This window comes from Phocoena sinus, chromosome 13, assembly GCF_008692025.1.
Source record: "Phocoena sinus isolate mPhoSin1 chromosome 13, mPhoSin1.pri, whole genome shotgun sequence".
Classification (NCBI taxonomy): domain Eukaryota; kingdom Metazoa; phylum Chordata; class Mammalia; order Artiodactyla; family Phocoenidae; genus Phocoena; species Phocoena sinus.
This window is the reverse complement of record NC_045775.1, coordinates 63224979-63248448: the sequence shown is the minus strand read 5'-3', so window position 1 is coordinate 63248448 and position 23470 is coordinate 63224979. Positions and strand designations below refer to the sequence as shown.

Below are 23470 nucleotides of genomic sequence, written 5' to 3'. Positions count from 1 at the left end.
ACCACCATATTTTTAAGCATGAAAAATAATGCAAAAGAAAATACAATAATCGTCATATCTACAAAATGCTACATAGAGTTATAGGAAAAGAAACAAAACTTATTCTGATTGAAGGAGGTCAAGGAAGACCAGAGAGGAGAGTAAGCTTGAGGTAGGTCTTGAAGAATAGTTAGGAGCAGAAAGGGGAGGTGGGGAGAAGGGAGTGTTGGTAAGAATGGAGTCAAGGCTTCACGGAGAGAGTGTAGGGGAATAGGAGGGAAGCAGATGGGGTGAAGGTCTCGTAGCCACGTGAAAACCTTGGGCTCTGTCCTATCAGGAACTGGATGCCACTGATTTTAAGTAGGGAGGAACATGATCAAACATTCACTTGATAAATACACTCTAACTGGAAATAATGTAAATCTCCAACAAAAGAACAGTTAAACAAATTATGGGCTATAATAAAAGTATTACAAAGCATAAAATGTTTCAAATAGTTTTTATGCTATGGGAAAACGTTCACAATACAATGTTAAGCAAAATAAAGCAGGATACAAACCTGTATATATAGTATGAGAAACAATGTGGGGAGAAAGAAGTGTGTTAACACAGGTCTCTGCAAAATCCCCATAGAAACAGGACTAGTGTTAGCTATGTTTAGATGGAAGAATTATGAGTGACATTTATTTTCTTCTTTCGAATTTTTTCTATATTTTCCAAAGTTTTCTATAATCTGAAAAGAAAATCATTGATAATGATGTAGCGGCTCTGTGGAAAAGAGATTAGAGAAGATAAAGAGCAGAAGGGGGAGAAGAGCAGTCCTCCAAGAGAGGAGGCTAAGCCCGCATCAAGGCAGTGAGGAGAATGGGTTCCAGAGCAATCATGAAGGTGAGTCTCCAGGACCCACTAGCCGGCTGCACGTACAGTGTGGGGTCACGGAGCTGGAGGCAATAGCTCCCCAGCTTTTCTAGTGGGTGAGTGGGTGGCCCAAGTAAGTGTGGGAGAGGAAAATGGGTAGTTCCACTTTGGACACAGTGAGGATAATCACTAAATGAAAACACAAAAGTGGAGGTCAGGAAAGAAACCAAAGAAGAACAAACATATATTTTTAAAAGTCACTGTTGATGAAAACCACAATGAGATAGCACATCACATCTGTTAGAATGGCTATTATCAAAAAAATAAGAGATAACAAATGCTGGTGAGGAGGTGAGAACGTGCTCTGCTGGTGGGAATGTAAACTGGTGCAGCCACTATGGAAAACAGTGTGGAGGTTCCTCAAAATATTAAAAACAGAACTGCCGTATGATCCAGCAATCCCACTTGTGGGTACATATCTGAAGGAGATGAAATCATGATCTCAAAAAGATATCTGCACCCCCATGTTCATTGCAGCACTATTTACAATAGTGAAGACATGGAAACAACGTACATGTCCATCAACGGATGAATGGATAAAGAAAATGTGATATACATATCTACATATAATGGAACATACATATAATGGAAAATGTGAGATATATATATATATATATATATATATATACACACACACATATAATGGAATAGCCATAAAAAAGGAAAAAAATCCTGCCATTTGCAACAACATGTATGGACCGTGAAGGCAATGTGCTGAATGAAATAAGTCAGACAGAGAAAGACAAAACCGTATGATCTCACTAATATGTGGAATCTAAAAACATCAAACTCATAGAAACAGAGAACAGAATGGTGGTTGCCAGGAGCTGAGGGATGGGGGAATGGAGAGATGCTGGTCAAAGAGTATAAACTTCCAGTTTTATGATAAGTTCTGGGGAGCAAATATGCAGCACAGTGACTGTAGTTAACAACACTGCATTGTATACTTGAAAGTTGCTATGACAGTAGAACTTTAATGTTCTCACTATAACAACAAGAAAAATAAAATGGTACTTATGTGAGGTGAAGGATGTGTTAACTAACTTTATTGTGGTAAACATTTTGCAATACAAATGTATGTCAAATCATCACATTACATAGCTTAAACTTATACAATGTTAAATGTCAATTATATCACAGTAAAGCTGGAAAAAAAGTCACGGTTACAGAAGGGATCACAAAGGCCATTGGAAAAAGACGAGTTATCCCAAGGAGAACATGTGATGTGAAGAGAAAATCTGCTTGGGCCCAGTAGAACTTTAATGTTCTCACTATAACAACAAGAAAAATGAAATGGTACTTATGTGAGGTGAAGGATGTGTTAACTAACTTTATTGTGGTAAACATTTTGCAATACAAATGTATGTCAAATCATCACATTACATAGCTTAAACTTATACAATGTTAAATGTCAATTATATCACAGTAAAGCTGGAAAAAAAGTCACGGTTACAGAAGGGATCACAAAGGCCATTGGAAAAAGACGAGTTATCCCAAGGAGAACATGTGATGTGAAGAGAAAATCTGCTTGGGCCAGTAAAGGTTGTGTTCTAGGGCTGGAAAGCTGGGAGTCTGGCTAATCAGAGTAGCCAGAAATTGCATTTTGTAAATGGATCCTTGAAAGCAATTACTACATACTGTTGGAACTGTCTGTCTGCTCATGGTCTGGAGTCAACTATCTTTCATTTGTAGTACCTAGTCCAGTGCCTGGAGCATACCCAAATATATGCATTAATAAGTTAGTGAAAACACTTCTCTTAAAGGACACATTGGAAGAAATGCTTCAAGTTAAGAGAGTCAGGTTCTCCTCCAAATCTTTTATCAGAAACGTTTAAACATCTTTGGTAGAGGTAGGTGATGGGAAAAGGTGATGAGTAACACAGAGCTCCAGAGCTCCAAGTCCGCCACATGATACACCTGAAGGAGTACTGGGTGGGGAGCCTGCTGCCGGACTCTAACCCCAGCTCTGGCCCTGACTTGCTGGCAACCTCTCTCTGGGTTACAGTTTCCTAAAAGTTAAAGGTAGACTAGATGACCTTTAAGATCCCATTCAACTCTATAATTCTCACATGGAAGTAGATGGCTTCTTTGAAAGGGGGCCATATCAGAAATAAAATGGAACAGAAGTACTCTAATGAAAATATGTCAATTTAAAACCTATCTCTTCCTAGAAGATGGGTACTTAATCCACCCCTACAACTATACTTATATTTTAAAGCACAGATACCTTTCAGAAGATGCCCTACCTTCTTGCAGGCAAGCTTCATAGTCCCATATAGCAAGGACTCCTCTTGCTGAGGTGAGAGTGTTATTAGCTGCCACACAACGAACACTATGTAATTTCCATTAATTAAATTTTGTGACATTCAGAATGAAGCAATAATTCTCAAAGTTTTTGGACTTTCGACACCTTTATACTCCTAAAAATTGAGGGCAATTTTGGTGAAAGTGGATTTTATCTATTGATACTTACTGTATTAGAAATTAAAACATTTAAAAAGAATTTAAAAAATACTTATTTCACAACCTAAGTGTCCATCAACAGATGAATGGATAAAGAAGGTGTGGTACGTATATACAGTGGAATACTACTCAGCCATAAAAAGAATGAAATTCTGCCATTTGCAACAGCATGGATGGACCTAGAAGGTATTATGCTTAGTGAAACAAGTCAGAGAAAGACAAATACTGTATTACATCACTGATGTGTGGAGTCCAGAAAATAAAACAAATGAATGTATATAACAAAACAGAAACAGACTCACAGATACAGAGAACAAACCACTGGTTTCTAGTGAGGAGAAGGAAGGAGGGAGGGGCAAAATACGGGTATAGGAGTAGGAGATACAAACTATGTATAAAATAAATAAGCAACAAGGATATATTGTATAGCATGGGGAAACATAGCCATTATTTTGTAATAATTTTAAATGGAGTATAACCTATAAAAATATTGAATCACTATGTTTTATGCCTGAAACTAATATAATATTGTAAGTCAACTATACTTCAATAAAAAACTTGTTTCTTAATTTATTAAAAAAAAAAGCCTGTTACATGTTAACATATAAAATAAATATACTTTCCAAAACAAAAATAAGAAGAGTGGCATGTTATACATATTTTGCAAATCTCTTTAATGTCTGGTTTAATAGAAGACAGCTGAATTCTTATATCTGCTTCTGTATTAAGTTTGCTGTTATATGTTGTTCTGGTTAAAGTGTACATTTAAAAAAATCCAGTTTACACACATATGTAATTGGAAAAGAAAAGAGTATTTTAATATTCTTTTCAGATAATTGCCGATTTTCTTTTTTTTTTGGCTGCTCAGCTTTCGGGATGTAGGATCTTAGTTTCCCGACCAGGGACTGAAACTGCGCCCTCAGCAGTGAAAGGGCCAAGTCTTAACCACTGGACCACCAGGGAATTCCCTGATTTTCTTGATGCTATACCAAATCTTGACAAGTGGTAGTTTAAATGTTGACATATTTACTTATATAATATGAAAAATATTACAATTATTTATGTCACTGCTGATATCATCAGAAAAGTCTAAGTACTGGGAGATAGTCAGTCTCATAGTGGTAGACATAAGTTTTCTAGAATTCTATTCTTTACTTGAAAGTTCAGATTTTCTCTTTGGCAATAAACACTGTCAGCTGTTTTCCCGGAGAAGTGACAGATTCACTTCCTCATTTTCAAGAAAATATCTGTCATATACCCAATTTGGAATAATTAGTTTATCAGTCATTCTTTCAAGTAAAAGCTATGTTCCATGAAAAAGGCAGCTAGTTCAGCTCACTACACAAACCAAGGCTTTTCCTTGAACCAACCATCGTATCTTGGTATGCAGCAGAAGTGCTTTATGTGTACTTCCATTACACTGCTGCCATGTGGCTGTGAAGAATAAAACGCCAAGTACACTAGCACAGTTTGGTCCACTGTCTCCAATAGTGCTAAGGCATCAGCAGTTTTAGTCCTCCCTTCATTACTTTTGCATCATCTGTATAAATGTCAATACAGTTAAAAAGACACAGAATATCCTAGTATTATTTTGAAATTTGTTTTGACCTGACAAATCCCCTGAAAGGGTCTCAGCAACTTCCAGAGGCCCATGGACCACACTTTGAGAACCACCTGATTAAAGCATCCCTTTGAAATACCTATAAGGAAATGGTTTACTAAATGGAGAGTAAAAAGATTTCAAGAGCAATGCTTTAATTTACCTAAGATAAATTTTTTTCAAGCACTATGCCAACTATAAAACTGTTCTTATTAAAGGAAGTCTCCAATGACCCCCTAAGAGGTAACCAACCATTAACTTAGTTATATGGCAGTCTCATGAGCAATATATGCATATCTCTAATTAATTAATTGCTAAGGAATGCAAAGGCACAAAATTTCAAAAGGTAAAAAATTAGTCTTTCTCCAACCTCTGTACCCCAGTCACTCAGTTCCTTGTCCCAAAGGCAACAACTATTACCAATTTTTTAGGTATCCTTCCACAGGTAGTCTATGCATATACAAGTATATGCATCTATGTAAGCACAAATACTTTTTTATTAAAGACTACAAATGGTGGCAGTGTACACATGCTTCCGAAACTTGATTTTTTTTTTAAGCCTAATTTACTGTGTTTTGGAGACGATTCCCCTATCTCTCATTGTACTGGATACAATTCCTAGTAAAAGGATTGTCTAGATGTAAGGTCCCAGATATTTACTTTTATTTAAAAATATTTTTTATTTATATTTGTTTCTAACAAACACAAGCCTGATTAAGGCAAGCAAATTAGTGGCGATTCTTTGTCTTTTTTATATATGAGGCATCCATACCATGATCTGCTATTTTTCATTTCTTTTTTAGTGCCATAAGTGAGAAACTATTTTTATAACTAATTTTCTCATAATGTATTGTTTTTTTCTTTTTTATCTCTCAAAATGTTTTAACTAGAGCATATGCCTTTATTCTGGGGCCAAGCTATAGCTCCTGACCTATTTGGTGGCCTGATTTATACTTTTATAGTTACTTATTCTTTTGGCCTTACCATTTAGACCGCTGAATCATTTCCTTCTTTCCAACAGGCCTTTTCTTTTGGGCAGCCAGGAAGTCTAAGCAAAAGAAAAAGAGGTTTTTTTAATGGATTGTGTCTTTTTTTTTTTTTAAATTGAGGTATAGTTGATTTACAATATTACATAAGTTTCAGGTGTACAACATAGTGATTCACAATTTTAAAGGTTATACTCCATTTATAGTTATTATAAAATATTAGCTATACTCCCTATGCTGTACAATATGTCCTTGTAGCTTACTTATTTTATCTCTGAATCCCCTACCCCTATCTTGGCCCTCCCTGCTTCCCTCTCCCCACTGGTAACCACTAGTTTGTTCTCAATATCTGTGAGTCTATATCTTTTTGTTATATTTACTGGTTTGTTGTATTTTTTAGATTCCACACACATATAAGTGATGTAATACAGTATTTGTCTTTCTCTGTCTGATTTATTTCACTAAGCATAATACCCTCCAGGTTAATCCATGCTGTTGCAAGTGGCAAAATTTCATTCTTTTTTTATGGCTGAGTAGCAGTGGTGGTGTCACTCATACCAGCCCCTAAAAACTGAAGGACCTGTGACTTGATTTATCTCTCTGTTTCCATACCAGCCCCTGAGAGCTGAAGGACACTTGCCCTGATTTATCTTTGTGTTCGTTTCAAAAGTACCTGGCATTTGGCAGAGATGTTTTGCAGCTGTACTTTGAGAGATACATGCTTTGAGAGATATATAGTGGTGAACTCCCCCAAACCGGTTCTGACTTGACCATAAGAACAAGCGTGCGCGGATGAAACCTGGAAGTGTCCAAAAGTTACCTTTGCTTCGTTACCATGCTATGATCTCTGCTCAAAGGGGACATTTGTACTCTGCTAGGCACAATCTGTGCCATGTGCAAAGGACCATGGAAGACTGTGCATGTCCTGGCTGCCCCCGGCTGCCCCTGAAAATCTCCACCCCTTTCCTCAAGCCCTAATGACCTATCTGCCTCCTAACCCTTAAAATCCCTTACTCTGCTCCCTTCAGGGAGAAAGTATCTTTAGAACATGAGCTCTCCTTTCTCCATTCCTTGATCAATGAATAAAGTCTATGCTCTGCTATGTCGAACCTGGTCTCATTCAACTGACATCTGTGACTCTAGGCAGAGGACCCATTGAGGGGTCCCCGACACTTAAGGGATCAGTAACAGGGTATTGTGCCTTAATAAGGAAGGGTGTGTTGCTCAAGAACTGTGAGAGGGAGCTGCTGAGACTTTGCGCCCCTACCCTGAGCTGGCAGTGCTGGGTGGTGAGTAATGGCCAAGGCCAAGGCCAGGGTTAGACTATGATGACTATGATAGCAGCCTGAGGCTTTTGAAGACACAACACTGTGGCACAGACTAGACAGTGTGCATTGAAACACTGACCAGTTTACAGGTAAGGCTGTGATGAAATCATTAGGTAGTACTTTATAGTTTTCACAGATTTCACAAATTATTTTATTGAGATCTTACACCTAGCATAATTGTTAAGAGAACAGACTCTAGCGCCAGCTCACCAGGGTTCAAATCCCAGTTTAACAGGTGTGTAAATCTTGGGCAAGGTACTTAATCTCTCTTTGGCCCAGTTTTCTCATCTGTGAAACAGGGATATTCATAGTATCACCTCAGAGAAGCTCTGTAAGCATTAAACAAGAACAATGTCTGGGCAAAACATAAGGGCTATATGAGTATTTATTATTATTATTGCTACCCTATGAGGAAGGCAAGCCTGGAATCAGCCCCAAGGCCCTCAAAACATTATACTTTTGGAACTAACTTGCTCATGGTGACAGAGCTGGTTTTTAAAAACACCATTCTTGGGAATTCCCTGGCGGTACAGTGGTTAGGACTCTGTGCTTTCACTGCTGAGGGCCCAGGTTCAATCCCTGGTCAGGGAACTAAGATTCCACAAGCCACGTGGCGCCCCCCAAACAACAACAAACCCAAACACCATTCTCACTGCACACGCTCACTTTTAAAGTATAGTGACAGGGCAAGAGTAACCGGGCTTATTTGGGTTGTGAAAGTGCTGAGAGCTAAATTGGGCAGGTTCTGCTACCTAAGGAGATTTGAGTCTCAACAAGCAAAAGGTCACTTTCTGACCTGTAACTAGCCTGGCACTGAGCAGTGCTGCCTTGCATGAAGCAGACCTTGCCCTCTCTACCAAGTCGTCGGAAAGTGAACAGGAAGAGTATACCTCTCTTAGGGAGCAGGTGCGTGGCGTCCCGGTGGCCCTGCCATCCTCGCACAGTGTTGAACAGTGCCTCCCGTTCACTCTGTAACATGTTCTGCAGCTTCCTCTCCTGGACTATTAACTTCAGGCGCTTTATCCGTTCCCCAGAGCGGGAGATGAAGTCAGGTCTGTGAAGTTGCAGTGATTCCTGAGGAGGAGAAAAAGCCCCCAACCTCATATTAATGATGTAGGCTTTTCTCCAAGGGCCTAGAAAAAACAGTACCTGCCTAACAGGTTTGGAAAGTCTGTTTGTAACTTATAGAAAATATCTAGAGTTGAAGAATTATAATAACAACTCCCTGTGTGGGAAAGCTCCAGTAGGAAAATCAGAGGGATCAAAGAAATGCCTTTGGAATAAGCCAAGAACTAAGACTGTGGCAATTATAACTCTCCCCAGTGTTGATGGGATAAAGCTTGGCCCATTGGGCTATTTTTAATTTCCCTTCAAAGAAATACATCATTAAAAAAAAAACATTTTCTGGACTTCCCTCGTGATGCAATGGTTAAGAATCCGCCTGCCAATGCAGGGGACACAGGTTCGATCCCTGGTCCGGGAAGATCCTACAGGCCACGGAGCAACTAAGCCCTTGTGCCACAAATACTGAAGCCCGCGCACCTAGAGCCTGTGCTCCGCAACAAGAGAAGCCACCTTAATGAGAAGCCTGTGTACAGCAAGGAAGAGTAGTCCCCACTCGCCATAACTAGAGGAAGCCTGCGCGCAGCAGTGAAGAACCAATGCGGCCAAAAATGAAATAAATAAATAAATAAAATTTAAAAACAAAACAAAAACATTTTCTTTAGCTCCCCAGGTACTTATAAAGAAGAGTACCTTTAAAACCCTGTGCTAAGCAGAAACAGGAGTTATATAAATGCAGGAACAAATATAAGGCTGATGCAAACATCAGGCCTCTACTGCACTCCACGTGCTGGTATGTATCTACAAACCCAATGAGCAGCTACACAACATCCTCCCTTCTATTGCCTTGCCCCAGATACTGAGGGTGATGCACGATTTATAACAGCTAACAGTAAGGCAGCCTTTGATTAATGAGTGTGAGAACAGATGAACTGTGGAGGTGCTAGAAACGAGGATCAGTTGACGGTACTTCAGAAAGCCAAGTCACAGGTTTAACTCTTTTGTATCTTGCCCCTTCTTCCTCCTTAAACATATGGCTAAAATTAACTCAATGTCATTGTACCTGTAGGGTTGCTCTCACAAATGGCTTCAGTGGATCTCTGCCTGGGCCTGCTAGTGAACTGTGGCTGTCCATGTGCTGTCCTTGCCAGTTCTGTTCCTGTAGTGGCTCCCTCCAAGGTGTGGTGTTGGTTACTGGTGCAAACCAGGAGACACCAGGGCCATGAAACTTGGGCAGGTTTTCCTTCTTAGGACCAGACTTCACATTTTCCACAGGAACAAACCATGAAACTCCTATAGGAATTATTTTTAAGAAAAAAAGAAGATTTTTCACTTTTTTCATCAGAGACGTACATAATATAGGCTCTCAGGGACTCAGCTGTCAGTGGCCACCAGGAGGCCCTGGAGTCTGCTTAACTGCAGGTGTGACTCAAGAATTGTAGTGTTGGATGCAGTCAGCCCTCTGTATCCATGTACACAGAATCCTTGGATTCAGGGGGCAGTACTATGCCATTTTATATAAAGGACTTGAGCATCCATGGATTCTGGTATCCATGAGTGGTCCCAGAACCAATCCCCTACAGATACGGAGGGATGACTGTACTTTGAAAATTTGCCAAGGTGGTGCTAGGGAAAAGATAGGGTCAACATTAAATCATTTAGAAACAAAGAATCCTAGCTTTGCAAAAGACTTGAAATTCACTAGTTTTTCTACTAAGAAAGCAGAATTAGAAACTGACCTTCCCAGCAGCTCTGCTTATTCTTCCTTAACTTTCTGTCCCCAAGATAACTGGTAAGGAGCCTTTTCTCTTCTATCTTTTCTTCTGACCAAGAAGTCACATCACTGTCCTCTTCTACTCTAGCCTCGCTAGAACTTGGAGTTGGGAAAGTCATTCCAACATCTCGAGTGTGTTTTCTGACACCATTCACAATCTCCAACGTACCTAAGGCGAAAGATCACAGCTATCTCTGGGAAGAGCCTTGAGACTTGGTTGGCAGGTATATTCAAGTCAGTAAATGAAAACTTAAAAAAAAAAGTAATCATTTATTTTCTATTCTGCAAAGAAAAGGAATTGAGAAGATCTATAATTTTCATATCTAAATCTGGTAAAATAGGGAATCCCTGGCGGTCCTATGGTTAGGACTCCACACTTCCACTTCAGGGGGCACAGGTTCGATCCCTGGTTGGGGAACTAAGATCCCCCGTGCCGCACAGTGTGGCAAAATAAATAAATAAATCTGGTAAAATATTCAAAACAATCATTGAGACACATTTTTAGCAAGTATCGTTATGTAAAAATATTTGTTGAAGATAGTGCTCTGAATGAATGCAAAAGACAATGCAAGCAGAGTTGAAAGGCGATATAAACTGTTTTGGAATCATATTATTGTACTTACTACATCAAGCCTCTTCAAAGTTTTATTGTAATTTCGGTATGTGAGATTTTATATTTCCTTATTTTTTAGAACAAGTTAGAGTTGTATTTTCTCTTATTGTCATCAGAAAGCATCCTAACTATGATAAGTAATATACATGTTTTTCTTACTATGATACCTGAATAAGGAAGGGTAGTTTCACTATTACCATTAGAGTTGGATTTTTTTATTCCACTTCAGTAAATGAAAAAAATTTAAGCCTTCAAAATCGCAGGCTACTGCTTCCTCTTGGGTGGGGTGAAGGCGTATGAGGGAAAGAGAAGAGAGGGCAGATGAGAGTAGAGATAGAGAGATGGAGGGTGTGTGTGTCTGTGACAGAAAGAGAGAGGGAGAGAGGGTTTTCGTTTGTCAGTTTAGATATTAGAGGGAAAGAACTACTAATATGGATTCAATGGAAAAAGGATTTCAGTTCTGGTCCAAAGTGAGAGGGACAGTAAGTGCTTATAGTCCTACTGGCAGTAACCCAGGTAAGGAAGAGGTTAACAGATGTAAAGACATGACTCGAAGGGAAAAATAATCAAGGGGCAAGTTTATTTCTGTGTTATAAAGTCAAAAGATATAGGAAGTCATAAAGTGAAAAGCCTCCTTCCCACTCTTCTTCTCCATTCATTAAGTTTTTAACCCTGTGATTCCAGAGAATTTTTTGCACACATTCAAGCAATTCTCTTCCTTCCTTTATTTTTTGAATACATGTAGTAGCATGCTATACACTATTTTGTACCTTGCTTTTTCTTTTTAACTATATATCTTGGAGATCTTGACGTATTAGTAGCAAGAGCTTCCTCATCCCATGTAGGACTTCATTATATGGATATACAATAATTTATTTAACAATTTGGCTACTGGTGGACATCTAAGTTGATTTTACTTTTTTGCTTATAATAAACAATACTCCAGTGGTTAATTCTGTACACTTGCCATTTTACACATATGCACTGTATATTTATAGGCTAAACTTCTAAAGTAAAAGTGCTGGGTCAAAGTAATTTTGATAGAAACTGCCAAATAGGGGGGTTGTACTCCCAACTTATATTCCTACTAGAATGTACCTATTTCCTTGCAGGCTTGCCCACAAACTTACTATCAAACTTAGATTTTTGTCAATCTGATAGGTGACAAATGGCATTTGAGTATAGTTTTAATCTTCATTTTTTTGTGAGTGAGCTTGAGTATCTTACCATAGTTTTAAGTGCTACCTGTATTTCAATGGAAATGTTTAAATTAATTTACCTGCTTGTATGCCCTTATTTAACATATGTACGTTTTGCTTGCTGCAAAGGGTAGAGCTCGAGCTCCAGAAACTGCTGGTAGAAGACGAAACAGAGTCAGAAGAAATATGGTCTGTCACCTGGAAAAACAAGACATCCTGTCATCATTACCTGTAGTCAATGGCACAGTTACCCAAGGGATAAGAAAACACTATCATCAAGAGCCCTTTCTAATTCAGTTCAAACTGTTGAGATGAGGTTGCCAGGAAGCTTGTGACGATGTGAACATGCTACTACACACTTCTGGATGGGGAGGGGGATGCTGCTGCAGTTGGATACAGGCCTGAGCTGTTTTAAGAAGGCAGGAGAGACTGGCTATGCTCCCAGGACTTGAAAAAACTCTGAAGAGGATGCAAGAGGAAGATTAGCCTGGTGTGCATTCAGAGTGAAATTCTGAGTTGACACCAGCTAAAATTTTGATGAGAGATAAAGAAGGCAGGGGATAACTAAAGAGAGTGAGTGATGAAATGCAGAGAGTGCTTTCCAATAAGATCTGACTTAGAAACTTAAAGGGTAAATGCCAAAGACCTGAGAGGCGCCATGAGAAGTCCTGAATGAGTGGAATATTGCAAAAAGCACTTAAAGATTTGAGCCCAAAAGGTTGTTTTTAGCAAGTAGAGCAATAAAGGGAGTTGATGGTGGAATGTTAGTGGATGACAAAAAGATTACCAAAATATAGTCGAACAAATATAAAATAGTATTTCTTAAACTTGTTCATCAGAACAATCTCCTGAGGGAGGGTCCTAACCCAGAACAATGAATTGGGAGTTTCTAGGTGAGGGCTCTGGGCATCTATATTTTGAATAAATGTCAGATGCTTGTCTACTTAAACACATTTGGTAGAGTAAATTGAAGCCCAAGTCAGGAAAGGAAACAGAATATCTGCTTCCCTGAACTAGATAAACTATATTTCAGGGTCTTCAGGGAATTTGCAACAGATCCTGGAGGAGACGGGGCTGGCTATGTTAGATGTCTGGGGACAGGAAATACTTTAATTTTCAAAAAAGATAAGCATTGCAAACTGCGGGGTTTAATAATGATGACCTGTAAAATTCTAGCATGGATCACAAATTTAATAATTTGCAAGCATTTAGAGGTTAAAGAAGAGAAAATTTTAGCCAAGGTTCATTAAGGCTGGCAGAATAAGCCCTGCCAGGTTAGCCTTGTTTTTCCTAGTCGACGTGGTCACAACTAGATTTGAATAAAACAACAAAATTTCTCATTATGTACTTGAGGGCAAGATGGAGTTATAGGGGTTGAAGGATAAGTTGGTGGAACCAGCTTTCCCATATAATGCACATCTGGGAGGGCTGAAAGTGCTGTCAGGATCCCAAATAATAACAGGCATGATAGGCCAAATCAAACAAGGGATAATTGTCAGGCCCTACACATCAGGCAGAAGGAACAGCAGCAACTCTGAGGCAGTAGAAAAAGCTCTGAGTCGGGTGTCCAAAGACCTAAACCAGTCTCAGATCTTCCCTTTACTAGCTGTCTCTACTTGAGCAAGCCATAATCTCTGTGCCAGTTTCCCCATCTAGAAAAGGGAACACCTAAATTTCTGAAATTATAGAAGTGTTACAAAGAACAAATGATTTAGATTAAAAAATGTAAAAAGCTACTAATATAAAACTATGAGACTATGATGATGTTAAATCAATATGTATGAAAGGGTGGTGAGGAAGATCTGACTGGCAATCCATTATAATTTTTCTGCAGCTGTTTTAAAAAAAAAAGAGAGAGAACACTTTATGCACTAAAATGGACTTTCAATATAGACTGTCAAGTACAAAAAACAAAGTTTGCTGCCATTTTTGTGAAAAGGGAAGAAAACATATGAAGTTACTTGCTTTTTATGTATAAAATATATGTGAAAGAACAGAACCCAGATTGGAAAGGAAGAAGTAAAACTTTTTATTTGCAGATGACATAATGCTATCAGTAGAAAATACTAAGGAATCCACAAAGTATTAGAACTAATAAATAAGTTTAGCCAGATTGCAGAATACAAGATCCACAAGATAAAAAAATCAGTTGTATTTCTATATTCTAGCAACATGCAATCTGAAAATAAAATTAAGAAAATCAGGGAATAAATTTATCAACATAAGTGCAAGGCTTGCACACCAAAAACTATATAACATTGGTGGGAGAAATTAAAGGTTTAAATAAATTGTGAGACATTACACATATGTAATTTTAAAATGGACAACAGATTTGAATAGACATTTCACCAAAGAAGATATAACAGTGGCCAATAAACATATGAAAAGCTGTTCAACATTATCAGTCATTAGGGAAATACAAATTAAAATCACAATGAGATACTACTTCACACCCACTAGGATGGCTATAATAAGAAAGATGGGCAGTACTAAGTGTTGACAAGGAAGTGGAGAAACTGGAACCTTCACAAACTGCTGCTGAGAATGTAAAACGGTACAGCTACTTTGGAAAACACTTTGGCTTTTTCTTAAAAGCTAAACATAAACTTACCATATGACCCAGCAATTCCAGTCCTACGTATATATGCAAAAGAAATGAAAACATATGCCCACACAAAAACTTTTACAAAAATGTTCATAGCAGCATGATTCACATTATCCAGAAAAAAAAAATCAAACAATCCAAATGTCCAACTGGCAACTGGATAAACAAAATGTGGTAGAGCCATACAATGGAATACTAACCAGTAATAAAAAGGGGTACTGATACATACTATAACAAGGATGAATCTTGAAAACATCATGCTAAGAAGCTAGATGCAGAAGACTAGATATTATATAATTCTTTTTACATGAAACGTGCAGAAAAGGAAAAAGGCAGATTGGAGGTTGTCTGGGGCTGGGAATGTGGATTGATTGCAAACAGGTATAAGGGACTTTACTGGGTAACAGAAGTGTTCTAAAACTGGATTGTGGTGATGATTGCACAGCTCTGTAAATTTACTAAAAAGAATTGAATTGTATACTTAAAATGGATGTATTTTATGGTATGTAAATTATACTTCGATAAAGTGTTTTAAAAATCTCTGTAAAGATTTGCAAGAACAAGTAACACTGAGTATCTCTGGAAAGGAAAGATGGGTGCCTGGGAACAGGAGAGGGAAGACACTTTATCAAACACTCTTTTATATATTTTTAATTTTGTACCATGTATTATCAGTTTAAGAAATGAGAATAAACAAAACAAAAACTTATAAGGAAGAGTGTGGCAATAAAGGTTTAATGGCTTTGGTGAGCTCAGTAGGGGTAAAACATATATTAGGCCATAGAAATGTTCTAGCTTACAGAAAGGAAGACGATAAATCCTCTGTCACCTTCTGAAGCACAACATGCTTAGTTCAAAGGGACAATGCTTAAAAACAGATGTCAACAAATAGGCCCAGAAGCTGTCAACTTAGGAAAGGGGAGTAGAAAGGGTGACCTGTGAGAAATGGTTCAAAGAGTGAAGACCTCAGGGAAAATACTTCAGGGAAGGAAGTGGGGACCTGAGAGGTAGAAGATTAGATCTCTTTTCTGTGCCTTCAGAGAGCAGAACTGGAAGCAGAACCAGGAAATCTAGTACGGGCAGATTTTAGATCTTCTGAAGTTTTAAAACCTTTGCCAACTGGAGCCTTAGACAAATGAAACAAGTTGCCAATGAGCGGCAAGTGAGTGGTGGAGCTGTTGAAGCAGAGGCTGGAGCACCCTGGGGAGCAGAGGCAGCAGAAGTGTTGATGGTCCCTTCCAAGAACGAGTCTGAAAACCTCTGGCACTTCCAAAGTACATGGTATGCACCACTGGGTGTAAAGCACACACGTTTACATCGGATTAAATGAGGAGCCTTGGTGTGTGTGTTTCTGCTTCTAGTTTCAATCTTTTTGGTTAAGTTCATTCCTGCCTATAAAACGGTAAACATTTAAAAATAGAAAATAGTCTAAAAATAAATTCTTTCTCAACAAAATGTATCTAGTTAGCCCTCTAGGACGGTGAAAATCAAAAGGACAGACAAAAACAAGTGTTTTCAAGGATGTGGAGAAATGGGAACCTTCATACATTGCTGCTAGGAATGCAAAATGGTAACAAAACTTTTCATAACAGTCTGGTAGTTCCTCAAATGGTTAGAGTTACCATATTATCCAGAGTATATCCATTTGTAGGCATATGCCCAAAAGAAATGTAAACTATGTCCACACAAAAACTTGTACATGGATGTTCACAGCAGCTTTGTTAATAGTAGCCAAAAACTGGAAGAAATCCAAATATCCTTTAACTGATGAATAGATAAAATATGAATATTCATACAATGTAATATTTGGCTATAAAAAGGAATGAATACATGCTACAATGTAGATGAACTCTGAAAATATTAAGTGAAAGAAGCCAGTCACAAAAGATCACATATTGTATGATTCCATTTACATGAAATGTCCAGAATAAAGAAATCTAGAGACAGAAAGCAGATTAGTAACCACAGCCGGAGCAGGGGCTGGGGCAGGGGTGGGAGATTGGGAGAAATGAGTGCCTGCTAATGTATATAGGGTGCTTATGGTAGGTGTTGAAAATGTCTTAAAATTAAATTGGGGTGATGGTTGCACAAGTCTCTGAATATACTAAAACACACTTAACTGTACACTTTAAATAGGGGACTTTTATGGTATGTTAAAGATCTCAAGAAAACACTTAACGGTACACTTTAAATAGGGGACTTTTATGGTATGTTAAAGATCTCAAGAAAACACTTAATTGTACACTTTAAATAGGGGACTTTTATGGTATATTAAAGATCTCAAGAAAGCTATAACAATGTGCTTATTCATGTACGCAAACTGAAATACATGTAGATTATGAAGCCTTATTCGGAGAAAAAAGGTTCTCGTGCTCTCTGTTCTTATATCTTCTGTTACTGAATCAGGGGTACAAGAACAATGGAAGGTGACCAACAGCGTCATTTCCATTTAACAGTGGACAGTCCTAACAAAAATGTGGGCGCTGGGATGAGATCGTATGTATCTATGTTTTTAGATATTTTCACTTGGATGTTTTGATCTAACTTCAAGTTTAATAAATAAAACTCGTTAATATTTCAGTCAGAATTAGTTTCTCCATTTTGATAAGGTGTTTGCATAGTATTTTGATAAGGTGTTTGCATAGTACGTATGGTTCAGCGCTACACACACTACAGCTAGCGCTAAGTGCAAACCGTCAGAACCGTGCCATCACGCTCTTTTGACTTCCACAGATTCAATCAATAACCACAATTCACAGGCCTGCACCGTGCCTGACAATTTGTGCTGAGGACCCACCACAGGATAGAACATAATTGCTGCTGAATTCATTTACAGATGCTGTCGTTAAACCACAACAATCCACTTTCTTTAGTCCGTGGGAGAGTCTCAGGCATTTCCTCTAATCTCATCGTCCCTTAGCGCCTGTGTGTGAATCAACCCACCCAGTTCTCTGCAACTGGGCTTACACATAAAGACTTGTGACTACAAGTCAACTCACATTATCAGCTACCACGGTTTAAGCTTTCTGTTGCAGAGTCTTTTTTTTTTTTTTTTTTTTTTGTGGTACGCGGGCCAGCGGCCATGGCTCACGGGCCCAGCCGCTCCGCGGCACGTGGGATCCTCCCGGCCCGGGGCACGAACCAGCGTCCTCCTGTATTGGCAGGTGGACTCTCAACCACTGCACCACCAGGGAAGCCCCTGTTGCAGAGTCTTGAAAGGAGATACACACTGGCTGGCTTCTTCTGTTTTAATTTCTATTATTGTGAGAGTAAACTCACCTGTTAATGCCTTACTAACAACTGGGGAAAAAGTAACTGCCGCCATCTCAGAGATGTTTCAGGCTTTTCGTAGTACTTTTTAGTTTAATTAAAATCTACGTGAAATTCATTCCCATATTCATTGATCAGACAAACCATCATACAGACCCAGAAAAAAAAAAGCTTTTCAATTAAATAATGACTTTTTAGGTGGAAACTGAGCTTAGGAAAACATATCAAATATAGGAAAAAGGCTATATTTTCTTACATCACCTTATACAGCTATTCTTCACGTATGAAGATTGTTATTGCTGACCTTCTGCCGGCAAGGTGCCTGCTGAAAGATGCTTTTCTTTCAGAAAAATGGGTTTATGCTAATTTATAAACACTAAAGTTTAGGACCAGAGGTACACATTGATAAGACAGTCAAAATTAGAAATACAGTCGATGGCACCAAAAGACAGTCTTTTCTTGTGAAAAGTTTTTAGATATGCACAGATCAAACTGGCAACTGGAGTTTCAATACTAAAACTTACTAGCCAGTCTGCCCCCAAAATAACATTTTGATGTAGATTTAATTCTGAGAGGCAAGATTAGAACTTATAAAAGCAGGAACTAAGGTGATAACTGTCTATTTTTCACCATCAGAAAATCAGAACTGGTCAATTATTTCTGCAAGTATTGTAGATGATAACTCTAATATATCCTCCCCCTCAAATCAAAAGTGCGTTGTGCCTGCAGAATGGTCCTCATTAAATTTCTTTTCATACATGAATGAGTAAAGATTGCAGAGACATAACGAATCTGAGTAATGCCAAAATTCAAAGTATGGCCATGAGACTGTATAGTTAAAATGTAATGGAAGTACTTGTCATTAGAACCGAGGTCAAGAAACTAACAGGATGGTAAGGTTTCCCAGATAATGGCTGGGTTTGGGGTAGAAAAGAAAGAAAATCAAGAGCTAAAGTCCTCAATTAATATACAGGAAAAACTGGAAGGTTAGCAAATGATCTTTAAAATCTTGTAGAGGGTGGTAGAGCTAGATGACATAAGTCCCAAAGGATTTTCTATCAGGTTTGAAAAATTATGGTCTGGAAGTGACCCTCTCACTCTCTTTTCTTCTCTGCATTCTCTGAAATCTTTCCTCTTAGCTTTAGTATTTATGAGGATTATGATCACCTTTTTTACATGGATGGCTCTAAAATCTTTATTCCACTCATGACATACTCATGAGATCATATGTATCTATGTTTTTAGATATTTTCACTTGGATGTTTCGATCTAACTTCAAGTTTAATAAATAAAACTCGTTAATATTTCAGTCAGAATTAGTTTCCTCTTCCAATCTCTCCATTTTGATAAGGTGTTTGCATAGTATTTTAGTTGCTTTGGGTAGAAATTTCAAAAGAACCACGGCTATTAATTACCAAGTCCAAGTGATTAGAGTCCAGTTTAGTTTCTTCTCATAAATTAATTTATGAATATGACTTTCTTATTTAAAAATCTCTACTGACAATTAGATAAACATTTGGCAATAAAATTATATCTAGCCAGACAAAATAAATTCCATGTGGATTAAGTGTTTAAATGCATTGCCCTCCACCTTAAATAAGTATTAAAAAAATAGGGGAGAATACTTTTTTATAATCTTGTGGTTGGGGACATCTCTCTTAGCATGGAAAAAAGAAATAAAGAAGTTGAGTACACAACAATGCTATTACACTATTAATACAATATAAATAATCCTCAAGAATTAATAAGAAAAATTCTTCAGAGAAAAATGGGCAAAGGATATAAGCAGCTAATTCTCAAAACAAGAAATGTAAAGAGCAATCTCTGAAACCTAATATTTAAAAACTGCAATTTAAAGCAGTGAGTTTTTTTACACATCAGATTAGCAAATATTAAAAAAACTGATACTACCCATAGTTGGCGAAGGAATGAAGAAACACATTCTCTCATACTTTTGGTGGGCACATATATTTGTACAAAATTTCTGGAGGGCACATAGTTAGAGGTGGGGAGGTCTACAGATTACTGACAGTCTTTAAAATTTCTATTATTAATGATCTACTTAGGATTTAAAACTTCTTGGCCAATTCTGTTAATTTATATTTTCTTAGAAAATCACCCACATCTAATTTAGGTTTTAAAATATATCAGCCTAAAGTTGCATACAGTAATCCTTTAAAAAAAAAAACCACTTCTTTGACTGTGGTTATACTCTTCCATACTATTAGTGTTGATCCTTTTCCTTATGGTCAGAATAACCAGAGATTTGGTCTATTTTTTCTTTTTTTTTTTTTCGAAAGAACTAGATCTTGGTTACATCGATCAATTCTGGGGACTGATTTATAGAATGCTTACTTGAGTTTGTTGAACTAAATATCATTTAATACATTTTCCTCTAAATATAGATTTAGTCACATCCCGTAAGTTCTGGATATGTGCTTTTACTTTCATTAATGAAAAAAAATTCTATAATCTCAATTCTTAGTTCTCCTATAGCCCAAAAGCTTAGAATGCTTTAAAATATTTAAGGAAAAAGTTGTAGTTGTTAGATTCCAACCTTATTGTATTGTGGTTAAAGAATATAAGCTTAGTTACAAATGTTCTACTTTGGGGATTTATCAACATTTTGCCTAAATGTACAGTTAATTTTTGTATATATTCCATGGGCATTTGGAACAACTGTGGATGCTGTGTTTTGGGAATAAAGTTTTATACAGATACTTTAAATCAAACTTCTTAATACTGCTATTAAAATCTTCCATATCTTTTATCTGTTATATGTCAAAATCGGATAAAAACAATGAAAATATCCCATTCTTGTACTTTTGTCACGTTGTATATTGTAATTATGTCTGGATGAACATATGAATGCACTCTGGTGGAAAGCACAGCAGTAATTTTGGAAGTCTCTGAAAGACTCTTTCTTCCCTTGGAAATTACAGAGTGGAGATAGGGTAGATTCTCAAGACAAGTAACATTTAATTAAAAATGACCAAAAAACCCTACCTTTCCATGGTACAGAAACTTGTATTTCTAATCTGGCAAAACTATAAATTATTGGCAGAAAGGTGGAAGTATAGGAATTTTCATGCATTGCAGGTAGGAATATAGACTGGAAATTAATTTGGTACTAATGTAGAAAATTAAGTATACATATAGCTTATGATCCAAGATTTCCACTTCTGGGTCTGTGCAACAAAGGTAGTCTCACAAGGTCCATAAGGCAGTATGGACAAGGATGTGCACTGCTAGTGTTTTGCATTGTTGGGAATTGACAGCGACCTGGGTGTCCATTACAGGGAAAGTGCATAGGTAAATTGGTAGATGCACTCAATGGAGTACTATGCAATGATCAGAAACCTGAATTATATGTACGTGTAGCAATGTGATGAATGTTAAAAATAAAATGCTTAGCTAAAATAACAAAAATGATATACCTTTCATATAAACTGAAAATACATGACAAACACAGAATACATATTTTGTAAGAACTCTTGTAAGCCAAAAGATATTTACATAACAAGGCCAGCTCCAATGGGAGGACAGGAATGAGGATTAGCGGCTATGGGAATGAAATTTTAAAAAGAGAGGCCATGGATGCCTTAGAGACCAGGAGAAGATGGCCAAAGAGTAAGACGTGGAGAACACCTTCCTCCCCACAGATACATCAGAAATACATCGACACGTGGAACTGCTCCTATCCTATAGAACACCCACTGAATGCTGGCATAAGACCTCAGACCTCCCAAAAGGCAAGAAACTCCCCACGTACCTGGGTAGGACAAAAGAAAAAACAGAGACAAAATAATAGGGACGGGACCTGCACCAGTGGGAGGGAGCTGTGAAGGAGGAAAGGTTTCCACACACTAGGAAGCCCCTTCGCGGGCGGAGACTGCGGGTGGCGGAGGGGGTAAGCTTCAGAGCCACGGAGGAGAGCGCAGCAACAGCGATGCGGAGGGCAAAGTGGGGAGATTCCCGCACAGACGATCGGTGCCGACCAGCACTCACCAGCCCGAGAGGCTTGTCTGCTCACCGGCCCCGGCGGGTGGGGGCTGGGAGCTGAGGCTTGGGCTTCAGAGCTTAGATCGCAGGGAGAGGACTGGGGTTGGCAGCGTGAACACAGCCTGAAGGGGTTAGTGCACCACGGCTAGCCGGGAGGGAGTCCGGGAAAAGTCTGCAGCTGATGAAGAGACAAGAGACTTTTCCTTGCCTCTTTGTTTCCTGGTGCGCGACGAGAGGGGATTAAGAGCACCGCTTAAAGGAGCTCCAGAGACAGGCGCGAGCCGCGGCTATCAGCGTGGGCCCCAGAGACGGGCATGAGATGCTAAGGCCGCTGCTGCCGCCACCAAGAAGCCTGTGTGCAAGCACAGGTCACTATCCCCACCTCCCCTCCTGGGAGCTTCTGCAGCCCACCACTGCCAGGGTCCTGTGATCCAGGGACAACTTCCCCGGGAAAACACATGGCACGCCGCAGGCTGGTGCAACGTCACACCGGCCTCTGCAGCCGCAGGCTCTCCCCGCACTCCGTACCCCTCCCCCACCCCCAGACTGAGTGAGCCAGAGCCCCCGAATCAGGTGCTTCTTTAACCCCATCCTGTCTGAGCGAAGAACAGATGCCCTCAGGCGACCTACACACAGAGGCGGGTCCAAATCCAAAGCTGAACCCTGGGAGCTGTGCGAACAAAGAAGAGAAAGGGAAATCTCTCCCAGCTGCCTAGAAGCAGTGGATTAAAGCTCCACAATCAACTTGATGTACCCTTCACCTGTGGAATACCTGAATAGACAACGAATCATCCCAAATTGAGGAGGTGGACTTTGGGAGCAAGACAGATTATTTTTCCCCCTTTTCGTCTTATTGTGAGTGTGTATGTGTATGCTTCTGTGTGAGATTTTGTCTGTATAGCTTTGTTTTCACCATTTGTCCTCGGATTCTGTCCGTCCGTTATTTTTCTAAATTTTTTTGTTTTACTTTTTAAACTTTTTTTGCAATTATTTTTTACTTTTTATTTTAATAACTTTATTTTATTTTATCCTACTTTATTAGATTCTATTTGATTTTGTCCCCTTTCTTTCTATTTTTTCTCCCTTTTATTCTGAGCCGGGTGGATGAAAGGCTCTTGGTGCTCAAGTCGGAGTCAGTGCTGTGCCTCTGAGGTGGGAGAGCCAACTTCAGGACAATGGTCCACAAGACACCTCCCAGTTCCACGTAAAATCAAACCACGAAAATCTCCCAGAGATCTCCATCTCAACACCAAGACCCAGCTTCACTCAATGACCAGCAAGCTACAGTGCTGGACACCCTATGCCAAACAACTAGCAAGACAGGAACACAGCCCCATCCATTAGCAGAGAGGCTGCCTAAAATCATAATAATGCCACAGACACCCCAAAACACACCACCAGACGTGGACCTGCCCACCGGAAAACAAGATCCAGCCTCATCCACCAGAACACAGGCACTAGGCCCCTCCACCAGGAAACCTACACAACCCACTGAACCAACCTTAGCCACTGGGGACAGACACCAAAATCAACGGGAACTACGAACCTGCAGCCTGCGAAAAGGAGACCCCAAACACAGTAAGGTAAGCAAAGCGAGAACACAGAAAAACACACAGCAGATGAAGGAGCAAGGTAAAAACCCACCACACCTAACAAATGAAGAGGAAATAG

At 38.9% G+C, this 23470-nt stretch overlaps 1 protein-coding gene and 1 long non-coding RNA gene across 3 annotated transcripts in view; one reads left to right on the top strand and one right to left on the bottom strand.

The window, feature by feature from the left end:
- ALMS1 (ALMS1 centrosome and basal body associated protein) overlaps positions 1-23470 on the bottom strand; it is a 247530-nt gene that overhangs the window by 2076 nt on the left and 221984 nt on the right. For both annotated transcript variants that reach the window (XM_032652290.1, XM_032652291.1), the window contains 5 exons: positions 12003-12120; positions 10076-10279; positions 9400-9629; positions 8165-8348; positions 5945-6008 (listed from right to left, as the gene is read on the bottom strand). In XM_032652290.1, coding sequence (XP_032508181.1) covers positions 5945-6008; positions 8165-8348; positions 9400-9629; positions 10076-10279; positions 12003-12120 — 800 coding nt within the window. The remainder of the gene's footprint in view (positions 1-5944; positions 6009-8164; positions 8349-9399; positions 9630-10075; positions 10280-12002; positions 12121-23470) is intronic.
- On the top strand, positions 233-19872 carry LOC116764093. The gene is made up of 2 exons (XR_004352721.1): positions 233-867; positions 12052-19872. It is a non-coding gene; the product is annotated as an uncharacterized LOC116764093 (long non-coding RNA).